The following is a 15,752-nucleotide window of genomic DNA, read 5'->3' as shown; positions in this document are numbered from 1 at the left end:
GGACAATAAAAGGCTACTCTAAAATGTGCAGTTTTGTCACAACACAATGCCACAAGTTTTGAGGGAGCGTGCAATTGGCATGCTGACTGCAGGAATGTCCACCAGAGCTGTTGCCAGAGAATGTTATGTTAGTTTCTCTACCATAAGCCGCCTCCAACGTCATTTTAGATCATTTTCCTGTACCTCCAAAAGGCTTCACAACCGGAGACCACGTGTATGGCGTAGTGTGAGTGAGCGGTTGTGAACAGAGTGCCCCATGGTGGCGGTGGGGTTATGGTATGGACCATGAACACAATGGCAATTTGAATCCACAGAGATACCGTGATGAGATCCTAAGGCCCATTGGAGTGCCATTTATCCATCTCCATCACCTCATGTTTCATCATGATCATGTACGGCCCCATATTGCAAATTATGTACACAATTCCTGGAAGCTGAAAATGTCCCCGTTCATCCATGGCCTGACATGTCACCCATTGAGCATGTTTGGGATGCTCTGAATTGACGTGTACGACAGCATTTTCCAGTTCCCACCAAAATATACAACAACTTCGCACAGCCGTTGAAGAGGAGTGGGACAACATTCCACAGGCCACAATCAACAGCCTGATCAACTCTACGGGAAGCAGTTGTGTTGCGCTGCATGAGGCAAAATGATGGTCACACCAGATACTGACTGGTTTTCTAATCCACGCCACCACCTGGTATCTGTGACCACCTGACTGTATTTCCAGTCATGTGAAATCCATAGATTAGGGCCTATTTAATTTATTTCAATTGACTGATTTCCTTATATGAACTGTAACTCAGTAAAATCTTTGAAATGTTTGCTTGTTGCGTTTCTATCTTGTTCAGTATATACAGCTCATTCGGAAAGTATTAAGACCCCTTCCCTTTTTCCACATTTTGTTATGTTACAGCATTCTTCTACAATGGATTAAATAAAATGAAAAGTCCTCATCAATCTACACACAATAACCCATAATGATAGAAATCTTTGCAAACGTATTAAAAAAACCAAAACAGAAATACCTTATTTACATAAGTATTCTTACCTTTTGCTATGAGACTCAAAATTGAGCTCAGGTGCCTCCTGTTTCCATTGATCATACTTGAGATTTACCTGTGGTAAATTCAGTTGATTGGACATGATTTGGAAAGGCACACACCTGTCTATATAAGGTTTACAGTGCATGGTCAGAGCATAAACCAAGCCACGAGGTCGAAAGAATTGTGCCAAAGCAAAGATTTGGGGAAGGGTACCAAAATATTTCTGCAGCATTGAAGGTCCCCAACAACACAGTGGCCTCCATAATTCATAAATGGAAAAAGTTTGAAACCATCAAGATTGTTGCTAGAGCTGGCCGCCCAGCCAAACTGCGCAATCGGTGGTGAAGGATCTTGGTCAGGGAGGTGACCAAGAACCCTATGGTCACTCTGACAGAGCTCTAGAGTTCCTCTGTGGAGATGGGAGAACCTTCCAGAAGGACAACAATCTCTGCAGCACTCCACCTGTAATGGTCTGGGTGTAGCTGGTGCAGAGGAGTCAGGCGCAGGACAGCAGAGATGAGTAACAAAAGTAACTTTACTTGTGTTTTTTACTATAAATATTCCAATAACATGTCATAATACCGAGCACACAATAACAGACCAAATATACATAAAACAATCACGCACAAAAACCATGGGGAAAACAGAGGGTTAAATAATGAACATGTAATTGGGGAATTGAAACCAGGTGTGTAAAACAAAGACAAAACAAATGGAAAATGAAAAGTGGATCGGTGATGGCTTGAAGACTTGAGGCTGCAATTTCTGCCAAAGGTGCTTCAACAAAGTTCTGAGTAAAGTGTCTTATATGAATTTAATATTTAAGTTGTTTATTTTTAATACATATTTGCAAAAATGTCTAAGTGTTTTTGCTTTGTCATTATGGGGTATTGTCTGTAGATTGATGGGGGAGGGACTATTTAATCCATTTTAGAATAAGGCTGTAAAGTAACAAAATGTGGAAAATGTCAAGGGTTCTGAATTACCTTCCCAATGCACTGTATATATATCCATCTATGTTTAGAATTTCTGATGGTAGGTAAACTCCTAACAGTGACAGCAATTTCCATGTTGGTACACTAATCTTACCATGTGAAATGTCTCCTACAGTGGAAAACCCGCAATGCAAGCTTTGACAGCCAAGGCTCCTGCCCCTCTCCAAGACTTCTGTCTAGTCCATGAGGGAGGAGCCAGAATTTATACTACACTACTCTACGAAGCCTGCCCTGCAGCAAGGCCTGAAATATTGGAGTGTCCCAGACCCATAAATTCTGTGGCTCAAAATAAGTAAAGTGCAGTAAGTTATTCTGGAATAACAGTCGGTTTACACTGGACATTATCTCCCCAGCACACAGACACAGAAATACAGACAAACACACACACACTTCTCTTGTGCCCTCTTGGACAGCCACTTTGTCATGGAATGTATAGTGTGTACTGGGTCTGGTGGGATCAGTATTATTGCAACAATATTTTTGCAGTTGAGCTCAGCCTGGTGTTTTTATACATCTGAGGTTAACATCTATGTGTATCTGTCTGAAGTGTGGTCAGGGCATTATGGCAGTCTTGTGAACATCATATTAAATAGGTCAAATGTTATAGTTGCTGCTGTTGAGTGCAGGATGTTCTTGAAGTACCCTACGACTTACAGTAAGTACCCTCTTACAGTAAGTACCCTCTTACAGTAAGTACCCTCTTACAGCAAGTCCAAAACAATCAACAGGGTATTCTGAAGTGAACCATTCTGAAGTGAACCATTTTATACACATTTGTATTGTTATAATTGTTTGTTTACTACAGTGGATGTTCCAAGATGACAAGTGTTTCAGCCCTCTACTTTATTTGTATTTGTTTTATGTACACAACATACACCATACCTGGCTATCATATATTTTTGACGTCTTAAGTGTAGCTGCATTACGTGCTAAATAGGTAGCTAGCATCATTACAAACAATGTGGTTTGGTTTGTGGCGGTACTGTTAAAATTACACTGTAGGTATGGACTTATATGTATATGTATATAATGCCCTTTGATACTGATATCAATAATAGCACTGTATTTAGAATCACATATTTATTATATTATCCACATGACTATCTCCCTGAACTTACTTTTCTGTTTCAATTTCACAGTGACTACAGCTTCACTGCTCTGTTTTCCTATTACCTGTGAAGTATTTGCCAATAGTCTCCTGTTCAGTCAATGTCATGTCGCTTCAGGGACTTGGCTTGATCCTTGACTCATTTGCATCATCAGCCTTGTGATAAGTGTTTCAAATATGGACTCTCCTGTTTTTTCCAAGCAATTTAGAGTCACTTTCCACTTTTGTATTGAACATTTGTATTTGTAACAACTGTTTCCAGGCATCCCTTGTATTTTAAAGAAATTACAATAAAGTTGTTTATTCTGGTTCTAACATTCCAAATTGAGTGCAGATATATGTTCCTCTTTTAATGTAAAATGGAAGAAAAATAACTTACACACTTTCATCCAATTATGTTTTTATTCAACATCAAGGCATAGCCAGTGAAAGGTCAAATGTGGTTTTCAGAAGTGCTAAACAGAAAACAAAAATATTATACAACTGTACTGTTTTCACTTCAGATTCTCCGTCCACGTGCTCCTAGATCTTTATTATCATATAAATATTTAATAACAAGCAATATCTGAACTGTTTTTCTGTTAGTAAGACAGGAAAGACTATGACAATCTGATTACATTTAGGACTGTTCAAAATCGTAACTGCAGATGTAGGATCTTAATATAATAATAATATATGCCATTTAGCAGACGCTTTTATCCAAAGCGACTTACAGTCTTACAGACTTACAGTCATGTGTGCATACATTCTACGTCTTAATTTGAGCCAGTTTGCTACAACATAAAAATTATCCTGCAGCAACAGGACATGTGGATTATAATAAATTGACAAATTTGAAGGGGTTGATAAATGTGTTCGGGCAAGTTTAAAGTGGAAATTGGAAGCCTTTCTAACCTCATACACTACAAGATTGCATTTCCTGTAGTGAAGGCACATTCCTGCAACAGCATGATCAAATGCAGACACAGCATCTATAGTTGAAAACCTGAAAATGTTTTATTTTCATCTACACAGACATTTCTGGGCTTTAACTCACTAGAGATGACGAAATCTCAACACTAGGCGGCGCTGCTGAGCTCATACCTCCAGTTTCTTCTTCATGGCCAGCTTCTAAAGGATCTGGTAGCCATCCCCCGGCGTAGATCCGCAGCTCCAGTAGATTGTACTTGGGAAAGTACACTAGCAGTGCGTCGTCGTTGGTCACCATATTACTTACATCAAATACGCACTGGACACGCAAGCGTTTGGGCTCCGCAGTGTTGTAGACCATGTACACCGTGCCTCAGATGAAGGCTCCCTCGGACACGGCGTGTCCCACATCTGTTCGATGTCCAGCGTGTTGTCATCCATTTTGTCCAGAGAGATGTGCCTCTCAGTCTCCTTGGTGGCATACACTTAGATGGCCCAGAGGCCCCCCTCGTCTGCCTCCAGGTCAATGACCGTCTCCAGGGTTAGGCCATATACGGGAACGTGGTCCTGGACAGGGAAGTCAGCGTTGTCCGCCACAGGTCGTACTTGACCAGCTGCGGCTCCTTGCCCTCCTTCAGGTAGTACGTGTGGTTGTTGTAAACGGTGTGGCCGCTACCTTGCCAAGGGGATGGCAGCTTCATGGTCTTGGCCATAGATGTGCCAAAGGAGACGGTGAAGTCCCTGATGGAGCCAATCTCATAGAGGGTGCCCTCCTCTATGCCGTTGAAGATGTAGACCTTTCCCGAGCTGCTGCCCACGTTGGTACAGTCCAACTGTGACATCTATTATACCAATATCATGAGACAAACTACAGCATACCATATTGATAAATCAAACAAAAGTGATGCTAAGGGACTAAGTAAAGTTCAAGGGATAGTTACATTTAAAGAAAAATGTTTTAGCTAATTTTCACTCCTTTCACATGATCTGATGTTCAGATGTTCAACCTGATTGTGTCAGAAGAAACTGCCCACTTAGTAGGCAACAGCACTCATCTGATTTCATTACTGGCTAAATTTAAAAAACTATTTCATGGCAACGTTTATAAAGATCACAGGCTATTCAATCTAATTAGTCACTGCCTACACATTTTTGCTCTAGTGCAACTGAAACCAGATATTACAATTAAAGTGGTGCATAATTTAGAGAATGATATTTGAATCAGCATCCCATCTTCAGTCAGTCCTTCATCTACAGTATGTGCTTCATCAGCATGCTCTCATACAGGAACTCAGTAACTGTCCTCCCACTTCCTGTACTTCAACAACCAAGTGTAAATAGTTTCCTGAATACCTGCTCTAGATTTATAATTATGTCCGCCAAGAAAACCAGATGGTGTTCTATATGTTATCAACCCTAACCTTAATGTTTTAGAGCAGAACAAGAAGTATTAAGCACAACATTGAATGAAAGCCACTTAAATTATTTAATAAGGGCCTCTGAGAGTAGAATCCTGATATAAGGGTAGTGTCACACATAGGTGTAATAGGTGGCAGGGAAGTCAGGCGCAGGAGAGTCAAATGGAGTGTAAATATGGAGTCTTTTAATAAAGTTCCAAGAGTATGCTCCATAACAATAAATGTACAAACAAACAAAACATGGGTACGAGGACCCGACGCGCACCTATACAAACAATCACACTACACTGACAACAAATCAATCTCTGACAAAGACATGAGGGGAAACAGAGGGTTAAATACACAACAGGTAATGAATGGGATAGAAAACAGGTGTGTGGGAAGACAAGACAAAACCAATGGAAAATGAAAAAAGGATCAATGGCTAGAAGACCGGTGACGTCGAACGCCGAGCACCGCCCGAACAAGGAGAGGCAACAAGGAGAGGCAACGACTTCGGCAGAAGTCGTGACAGTACCCCCCCCCCTGACGCGCGGCTCCAGCTGCGCGTCGACACCGGCCTCGGGGACGACTAGGAGGGCGAGGTGCAGGGCGATCCGGATGGAGACGGTGGAATTCTGATAACATGGAAGGATCTAACACGTCCTCCACCGGAACCCAGCATCTCTCCTCCGGCCCGTACCCCTCCCAGTCCACGAGGTACTGAAGGCCCCTCGCCCGACGTCTCGAATCCAAAATGGATCGAACAGAGTACGCCGGAACCCCCTCGATGTCTAGAGGAGGCGGAGGAACATCACGCACTTCAGCCTCCTGGAGCGGGCCAGCCACCATCGGCCTGAGGAGAGACACATTGAACGAGGGATTAATACGGTAATGAGTGGGTAGTTGTAACCTATAACATACCTCGTTCACTCTCCTCAGGACTTTAAACGGCCCCACAAACCGCGGACCCAGCTTCCGGCAGAGCAGGCGAAGGGGCAGGTTTTGGGTCGAGAGCCAGACCCTGTCCCCTGGTGCGAACACTGGGGCCTCACTGCGGCGACGGTCTGCGCCAATTTTCTGGCGCCTTATGGCACGCTGAAGGTGGACGTGGGCTGCCTCCCAAGTTTCCTCAGCGTGCCGAAACCAATTGTCCACCGCAGGGGCCTCGGTCTGGCTCTGATGCCAAGGAGCCAGAACCGGCTGATACCCTAATACACATTGAAAGGGAATAAGGTTAGTGGAGGAGTGACGTAGCGAGTTCTGAGCCATCTCTGCCCAGGACACGAATTTCGCCCACTCCCCCGGCCGATCCTGGCAATAAGACCGCAGAAACCTACCCACATCCTGGTTAACTCTCCACCTGCCCATTACTCTCGGGGTGAAAACCTGAGGTAAGACTAACCGAGATCCCCAGACGCTCCATGAACGCCTTCCAGACCCTTGATGTGAACTGGGGACCCCGATCAGACACTATATCCTCAGGCACCCCATAGTGCCGGAAAACGTGTGTAAACAGGGCCTCTGCAGTTTGTAAGGCCGTAGGGAGACCGGGCAAAGGGAGGAGACGACAGGACTTTGAAAACCGATCCACAACGACCAGGATCGTGGTGTAACCCTGTGAAGGTGGAAGATCAGTCAAAAAATCCACAGACAGGTGCGACCATGGCCGTTGAGGAATGGGTAGAGGTTGTAGCTTACCTCTGGGCAGGTGTCTAGGAGCCTTGCACTGGGCGCACACCGAACAGGAAGAAACATAAATCCTCACATCCTTAGCTAAAGTGGGCCACCAGTACCTTCCTTCAAGACAGCGCATCGTCCGACCTATCCCAGGATGACCAGAGGAGGGTGACGTGTGAGCCCAATATATCAATCGGTCGCGGACAGCAGACGGAAAGTACAGACGACCAGCTGGACACTCAGGGGGAGAAGGCTCTGCACGTGACGCCCGCTCAATGTCCGCGTCCAGCTCCCACAAATCAAATCAAATCAAATTTATTTATATAGCCCTTCGTACATCAGCTGATATCTCAAAGTGCTGTACAGAAACCCAGCCTAAAACCCCAAACAGCAAACAATGCAGGTGTAAAAGCACGGTGGCTAGGAAAAACTCCCTAGAAAGGCCAAAACCTAGGAAGAAACCTAGAGAGGAACCGGGCTATGTGGGGTGGCCAGTCCTCTTCTGGCTGTGCCGGGTAGAGATTATAACAGAACATGACCAAGATGTTCAAATGTTCATAAATGACCAGCATGGTCGAATAATAATAAGGCAGAACAGTTGAAACTGGAGCAGCAGCACAGTCAGGTGGACTGGGGACAGCAAGGAGCCTTCATGTCAGGTAGTCCTGGGGCACGGTCCTAGGGCTCAGGTCAGTTGAAACTGGAGCAGGAGCATGGCCAGGTGGACTGGGGACAGCAAGGAGTCCTCATGTCAGGTAGTCCTGGGACATGGTCCTAGGGCTCAGGTCCTCCGAGAGAGAGAAAGAAAGAGAGAAGGAGAGAATTAGAGAACGCACACTTAGATTCACACAGGACACCGAATAGGACAGGAGAAGTACTCCAGATATAACAAACTGACCCTAGCCCCCCGACACATAAACTACTGCAGCATAAATACTGGAGGCTGAGACAGGAGGGGTCAGGAGACACTGTGGCCCCATCCGAGGACACCCCCGGACAGGGCCAAACAGGAAGGATATAACCCCACCCACTTTGCCAAAGCACATCCCCCACACCACTAGAGGGATATCTTCAACCACCAACTTACCACACTACCGGCGCCACCAGACACGAAGCTGGGAGTATGGGAGTGGGATCCATGGACCGCTCCTCTGTGTCATACAGCCGAGACAATGTGTCTGCCTTAACGTTCTGGGAGCCTGGTCTGTAAGAAATAGTAAACACAAAACGAGTGAAAAACATGGCCCACCTTGCCTGGCGAGGATTCAATCTCTTCGCCTGCCGGATGTACTCCAGATTGCAGTGGTCAGTCCAGATGAGAAAAGGGTGTTTAGCCCCCTCAAGCCAATTCCTCCACACCTTCAAGGCTTCTACGACAGCTAACAGCTCTCGGTTCCCCACATCATAGTTTCGCTCCGCTGGGCTGAGCTTCTTCGAAAAGAAAGCACAGGGGCGAAGCTTCAGTGGCGTACCCGAACGCTGAGAGAGCACTGCTCCTATCCCAGCTTCGGATGCGTCCACCTCCACTATGAATGGCAAAGAGGGATCCGGATGAGCCAGCACAGGCACCGAGGTAAACAGAGTCTTCAGGTGCTCAAAAGCCCTGTTCGCCTCAGCCGACCACCGCAAGCGCACCAGGCCCCCCTTTAGCAGTGAGGTAATGGGAGCTGCCACCTGACCAAAACCCCGGATAAACCTCCGGTAGTAATTGGAAAACCCCAAAAAACGCTGCAACTCCTTTACCGTGGTTGGAGTCGGCCAATTACTCACGGCTGTAATGCGGTCGCTCTCCATCTCCACTCCTGAAGTAGAAATCCGATGCCCTAGGAAGGAGATGGATTGTTGGAAAAACAAGCATTTCTCAGCCTTGACATATAGATCATGCTCCAACAGGCGACCAAGCACCCTGCGCACCAGGGACACATGCTCGGCGCGTGTAGCGGAGTATATCAGAATATCATCGATATACACCACTACACCCTGCCCGTGCAGGTCCCTGAAGATCTCATCTACAAATGATTGGAAAACTGATGGAGCATTCATCAATCCATATGGCATGACCAGGTACTCATAATGACCTGAGGTAGTGCTAAATGCCGTCTTCCACTCATCACCCTTCTTAATACGCACCAGATTGTATGCACTCCTGAGATCCAATTTTGTGAAAAAACGTGCCCCGTGCATTAACTCAATAACCGTATTGATCAGAGGTAGCGGGTAGCTATATTTCACTGTGATTTTATTAAGACCTCGATAATCAATGCACGGGCGTAAACCGCCATCTTTTTTCTTCACAAAAAAGAAAGTCGAGGAGACGGGTGAAATGGATGGCTGAATGAACCATAGATTGCAGGGATTCAGAGACATATGTCTCCATAGCCTCCGTCTCCGCTTGCGACAGGGGATACACGTGACTCTTGGGATATGCAGCGTCTACCAGGAGATCTATCGCACAATCCCCCCGTCGATGGGGTGGTAATTGAGTCGGGGGGGAATGCGCACGGTGGAGACCTGGTCTGGACTTTCCACCGTAGTAGCACCAACAGAAACCCCTAAACACCTACCTGAGCATTCTCGCGACCACCCCGTGAGAGCCCTCTGGCCAAGAAACAGTGGGGTTATGACAAACTAACCAGGGTAGGCCTAGCACCACAGAATACGCAGGAGAATCAATAAGGAAAAGACTAATCTTCTCCTTGTGACCCTCCTGCGTTATCATACACAAAGGTGCGGTAACCTCCCTGATAAACCCTGACCCTAATGGTCGACTATCTAAGGCATGAATAGGGATAGGCATATCCACAGGAACAATAGGGATCCCTAAACTATGAGCTAGACTTTTATTAATTAAATTCCCAGCCGCACCTGAATCTACTAGTGCCTTATACTGGGAATGCAGTGAAAAATCAGGAAAAGAGACAGAGACAAACAATTGTGCAGCAGAGGGCTCTGGATGGGAATGGTGCCTACTCACCTGGGGTGACGCCAGAATGCCCTGCCTGCCCTCTCTATTCCCAGAGGAACCAACCCGGCACCGACCAGCAGTGTGCCCTCTGCGACCATGAATGGTGCTCGAGCGGGAACCCCCTCCGGTCTCCCTGCGCACCATCCCTCCCAATTCCATAGGTTCGGGAGAGAGGGTGCGGGAGGATGGAACAACCAGACCCTGATCTAGACGTCCACGAGTAGCCAGCATGTTGTCCAGCTTGATGGACATGTCCACCAGCTGGTCGAAGGTGCGGGTGGTGTCTCTACAGGCCAGCTCCCGACGGACGTCCTCGTGTAGACTACAACGGTAATGGTCGATCAGGGCCCTGTCGCTCCATCCAGCGCCGGCAGCCAAGGTCCTAAACTCCAAAGCAAAATCTTATGCACTCCTCGTCTCCTGCCTCAGATGATAGAGGAGCTCACCCGCTGCTTTGCCTTCAGGTGGATGATCGAATACTATCCGGAATTGGCGGGTGAACTCCTCAAAATGGTCCAACGCCGCATCCTCCCTTCTACACACAGCGCTGGCCCATTCCAGGGCTTTCCCGGTGAGGCATGAGACGAGGGCGTAACTCTCCTCACGGTCAGATGGTACTGGGGAGGCCGTGGCTAGATATAAGTTTAGCTTGAGGAGGAAACCCTGGCAGCCGGCAGTATCTCCGTTGTATCCCATGGGTAGGGATAAATGGATCCTCGATTCCGGAGAGGAAAAAACGTTCATGGCGCTGGAGAAACTCCCTGTCTCTCCTAGCGATCCATTTTCTGGACAATGTGCTCCATTGTGATACAGTCAAGCTCCCTCGCTTGTTCCTGAACGCGTTCCTCCAGGTCCATGGGTATAGTGTCTTCTCCTGCTGACTTCATATATATTGGTCAGAGATTCTGTCACGCATAGGTGTAATAGGTGGCAGGGAAGTCAGGCGCGGGAGAGTCAAATGGAGTGTAAATATGGAATCTTTTAATAAAGTTCCAAGAGTATGTGTTGATGAATAGATACAGGAGACCAAGTTGAAACACTGGACAAGGTGGATCAGGTATAGTAAAGACAGTTTATTTTATAATGTAGAGATATCTGGCATAGCGTGCACGGACTCTCATTCGTCCAGCTCAGAGGGAACCTTCAGACAAGAGCCCCGATACATTGTGTACAGTCATTTTATTCATGGGTATGACGTAGGTAGATTCTGGTAGATCAGGCCTCTGGTAGGTTGCTGGTAGGTGATTGGCAGTTCCCTCCAGACTGGTGTCGACGTCCCATTGGCAGTTTGGAAGAGTTCTTTGTCTTCGGAACCCATCCCCAGGAGAGGGAATGAGTGTGTGTATGTGTGTGCGCTCTTATCTGGGTGTCCTCGCAGTGAGTGTGTGTATGTGTGTGCGCTCTTGTCTTGGCAAGTCAAGTCTGTGTGTCCTTGCGATGGGTGTGTGTATGTGTGTGCGCTCTTATCTGGGTGTCCTCGCAGTGAGTGTGTGTATGTGTGTGCGCTCTTGTCTGGGTGTCCTCGCAGTGAGTGGGTGTATGTGAGATATCCTGTATGAGGCCTAACATGTTTTACTGTGAAAATACGTTGTTATGTGTTGTCTCCTGTTGAGGTTCAGTGTTCCCATTTGGGAACGACCCCCTCCCACGTTCAGCTGGAAGGTGGCGCATGTAACGCAAAAATATTCTTAGAAATATTTAACCTCCACACATTAACAAGTTCAATAGCTCAAATGAAAGATAAACACCTTGTTTATCTACCCAGCAAGTCAGATTTCTAAAATGTTTTACGGCGAAAACATAGCACATATTTATGTCAAACCACCACCGAATACACAGCTAATTTGCATAGCCAAGTTGAACAAAATATGCAATCAACAAACGCAGGATTAAAAGAAAAATAATTCACTAACCTTTTGAAATCTTCATCAGATGACAGTAATATAACATGTTACACAGTACATTTATGTTTTTTTCAATAATATGCTATATATATCCATAAATCTCTGTTTACAATGACGCATTGTTCAAAAAATGCTACTCAAATGTCCTGAGAAATGACGATAGCTCCGGCAGATAACGTCAGATAACAAGCAATACACATCATAAACTTTGACTAAATATGCATGTTCTACATATATATAGAAAGATACACTTCTTCTAAATGCAATCGCTGTGTTACATTTATTTTTAACGTTACAGAATTCGTTCACTAGGCTATAATATGAGTCGGCGCTCAGAAATTAGCATTATGGCTCCTCTATCTTGGAGTCCACAGAAACCCAAATTTACCACATAAATATTCCCTTACCTTTGATGTTCTTCCATCAGAAGACCTGGAAGGAATTATACTTACCAAAAACAGCATTTAGTTTTGAAGTCTGTGTCTTTCGGTTATCAAACACGACATATTTCGGTTGAAATGCAGCCAAAATTCAAGTGGATGAGCACCAAAACGTCATAAATTACATATTATATGTCGACTAAACTTGTCAAACTATGTTCAGAATCAAGCTTTAGCATGTTATAAAGGTGGAAAACAATCCTGAGCACGAACAGAAACACACGCATCGTTTAGTCAATCTTGGAAGAAAGAGAGCACCTGAGCCGAGCGCGCATGAGAGTAACCTGTTTTTTCGCGCGACCGGAAGGTTTCAGCCCGCCAGAAGTCTCGTGAACTCACGATTCTCACAATGAGAAGCCCCATTGAAAGCAGACATCGCGCTGAAGACAGAGAAACTATTCCTGCGTCTGTAGCTGCTTGGGAAGGGTGGGAGCGATGACGTCAAAGTTGGGCCAAATTTTCTGATGACAAGAGAGAGTTTGGGAGAATGGCTGCCCTGAGAGTTCTGCTTTACATACAGACATAATTTAAACGGTTTTAGAAGCTTTAGAGTGTTTTCTATTCAATAATTATTATTATATGCATATATTAGCCATTTTTGACCGTTTTTCTTTCTGTTTACTATGGGCACGCAATTCCTCCAAAGGGGGCAGTAGTCAGCCCGACCGGATGTTTTGGTCGAGTTCTCTCCAAGACATTTTTTTGAAACAGACACCTATAGAATTGACATCGCCTCCTGATGAATTTTATCACTTATTAACGTGTACTAATACCTAAAGTTGCATTACAAAAGTATTTCGAAGTGTTTTGTGAAAGTTTATCGTCGACTTTTTGAATTTTAAAAAATGACGTTACGTTATGAAACGCTATTTTTTTCTGTTTATCACACAGTCTTCATAGATCGATATCTAGGCTATATATGGACCGATTTAATCGAAAAAAAGACCCAATAGTGATTATGGGACATCTAGGAGTGCCAACAAAGAAGATGGTCAAAGGTAATGAATGTTTTATATTTTATTTGTGCGGTTTGTGTAGCGACGACTATGCTAATTATTTTGTTTACGTCCCCTGCGGGTCTTTTTGGGGTGTTACATGCTATCAGATAATAGCTTCTCATGCTTTCGCTGAAAAGCATTTTAAAAATCTGACTTGTTGCCTGGATTCACAACGAGTGTAGCTTTAATTCAATACCCTGCATGTGTATTTTAATGAACTTTTGAGTTTTAACTAATACTATTAGCATTTAGCGTAGCGCATTTGCATTTCCAGAGCTCTAGATGGGACGCCTGCGTGCCAGGTAGGACCAAGAGGTTAAGGAAACAAGGCCCCGCATTACCGCTACTGCTGAGTTTACTTCATATATCTGTCCTTTCAGTAGGCCTATGCCAGGAAAATTCAAATATGGGCCTCGAAGCTAGTTCCACTGCTGATTTTTATCAATGAATTCTTCCCCTCTAGGGATTTAGACCTGGGAAGCCAGGTGGGTGCAATTAATTACCAGGCTTGCTATGATCCTCTTCGTAAGTAATCATGTGTCTTTGTCCCCTCAGTATGTCACCACATCTGCCACCATGTCTGCCACATCTCAACTGTGGCCTTGTCGCACTTGGCCTTGCTCTTCTCCTTCACCACGGTCACCTGTTGCTCCACCAGCTTTTCGTCAAGGTCCACGCAGAGCTGCGCCCCGTTCTGTGTTTCCAAGTAGTCCATCTCGAGCTCCACGTGCGTCCCCACACGGTCCAGGTCTGTCCTCAGGGTCTCCTTGTCCAGGGTCTCAATCTGGGCAACCATCTGCTGCTTGAACTCCCGCAGCTTTGTGGCATGGCAGTTGGTCTGCTCGTACCACACCGAGATATGGTCCTAGTGGGAGAGGTGAGAGGTGAGAAGAAGACAGTTAGAGCAAGTAGTCCTGGAGGCATATGGGTGCTGTCCCTATTTCACAGGAGTAATTAACACCCTGTTCTCTGGGGCCACTGCCACAGTCATCACCAATGATATGGCTTCTAAAGAACCAATGGTATGGCTTCAGGCTCCACAGGGGGACGAGGCAGGGATGTTTCTCTCCCTTGCTGTTGGTTCTGGGCCTGGAACCTTTGGCCATCGCATTAAAGGAGAACAGCGACATTAAAGATGGAATCTGCAGTAGGGGGAAACAGCGCTACTGTCTATCCGACAGCCGGTGTTTTGTTTTGTTGACAAAGCTAGGAGGGGGTGCAGAAAAGTCAGGATTATAGTTGTATTCAAGAGCCACTGGTGTGGCTAGGAACTAGGAAAAGACAGCTACCAGCGCCACAGAGAGGGACGACCAGTGGATATAACACACTGTGTGACAGTGTTGAAGTGACATGCAGCAATCTTTTTCAATTTAAAAATATTCCATGTCCACGGTATACTGAATTATCACCTGATATATTATTTCAGGTGGATGTATCACATGGGATTGTGTGAAACTTACTCCTCAGCCGGACACGTCCCCACTTGCGCCAGCTAATATCTAGCTTTTCGAGTGGTGCTGACTGATAAGATGCTTCCGGAGGGCGGTCACATGTGCTAGCAAAGCATAGGTTCCGAGTTTGTGCCAGGTATAAGCCAAATCGGGGGAAATGGTACTTGCCAAGCAAGCAGTGTGACCTCCTTTGCACAGACAGCTGCAGGATGATTAAGGAGTCTCACTAAAACAACATTAATACTCATTGTGTATTTATTTTTCAATTATTTTTCAATTTTCTCTCTGCATTGTTGGGAAGGGCCCATAAGCATTGTATTATTAGTCTACACATGTAATTTACAAAGCATGTGACAAATAACCTTTTATTTGATTTGATCAACCTGAATTGGCAAGTGTTTTACCCTTTTTTTGAATGACTCACTGGCTGGAAATGAACCGAGAGGTTTCTCTGAATAGTTAGTCTCTCAATAAACAACATGTTTGGGAGCTATTATTCATGCAGTCAGAGCACAGAGAGGAAGAAGCCAACTATATTCCATCTGAGAAAGCAAGAGGGAGAATGGGATATGTGTAACGGCTGTCATGGGAAGAAGATGAGGACCAAGGTGCAGTGTGGTAAGTGTTCATGATGTTTAATAATAATCAAAACTGAACACTGAATAACAAAACAACCGAAACAATTCTGTCTGGTGCAGACACACAAAGACTGAAAACAACCACCCACAAAACACAATTGAAAACAGGCTACCTAAATATGGTTCTCAATCAGGGACAACGATTGACAGCTGCCTCTGATTGAGAAACATACTTGGCCAAACACAGAAATAGAAAATCCTAGAAAAACTAACATAG

The 15,752-nt window shown here is 45.3% G+C and overlaps 1 protein-coding gene and 1 pseudogene across 1 annotated transcript in view; one reads left to right on the top strand and one right to left on the bottom strand.

The window, feature by feature from the left end:
* The window catches only part of LOC118399790 (synaptotagmin-6-like), an 81,622-nt gene extending 78,152 nt beyond the window's left edge, over positions 1-3,470 (top strand). The window contains exon 7 of the mRNA XM_035796031.2: positions 2,161-3,470. Coding sequence (XP_035651924.1) covers positions 2,161-2,232 — 72 coding nt within the window. The 3' untranslated portion in view covers positions 2,233-3,470. The remainder of the gene's footprint in view (positions 1-2,160) is intronic.
* A 760-nt stretch (positions 3,471-4,230) lies between these two features.
* LOC118399889 (olfactomedin-like protein 3A) lies at positions 4,231-14,552 on the bottom strand (annotated as a pseudogene).
* Between the last annotated feature and the right edge of the window lie 1,200 nt (positions 14,553-15,752).

The sequence above is a fragment of the Oncorhynchus keta genome, chromosome 21 (genome assembly GCF_023373465.1).
Source record: "Oncorhynchus keta strain PuntledgeMale-10-30-2019 chromosome 21, Oket_V2, whole genome shotgun sequence".
Classification (NCBI taxonomy): domain Eukaryota; kingdom Metazoa; phylum Chordata; class Actinopteri; order Salmoniformes; family Salmonidae; genus Oncorhynchus; species Oncorhynchus keta.
The sequence above is the reverse complement of the archived record's forward strand: the minus strand, read 5'-3'. Positions and strand labels throughout refer to the sequence as shown.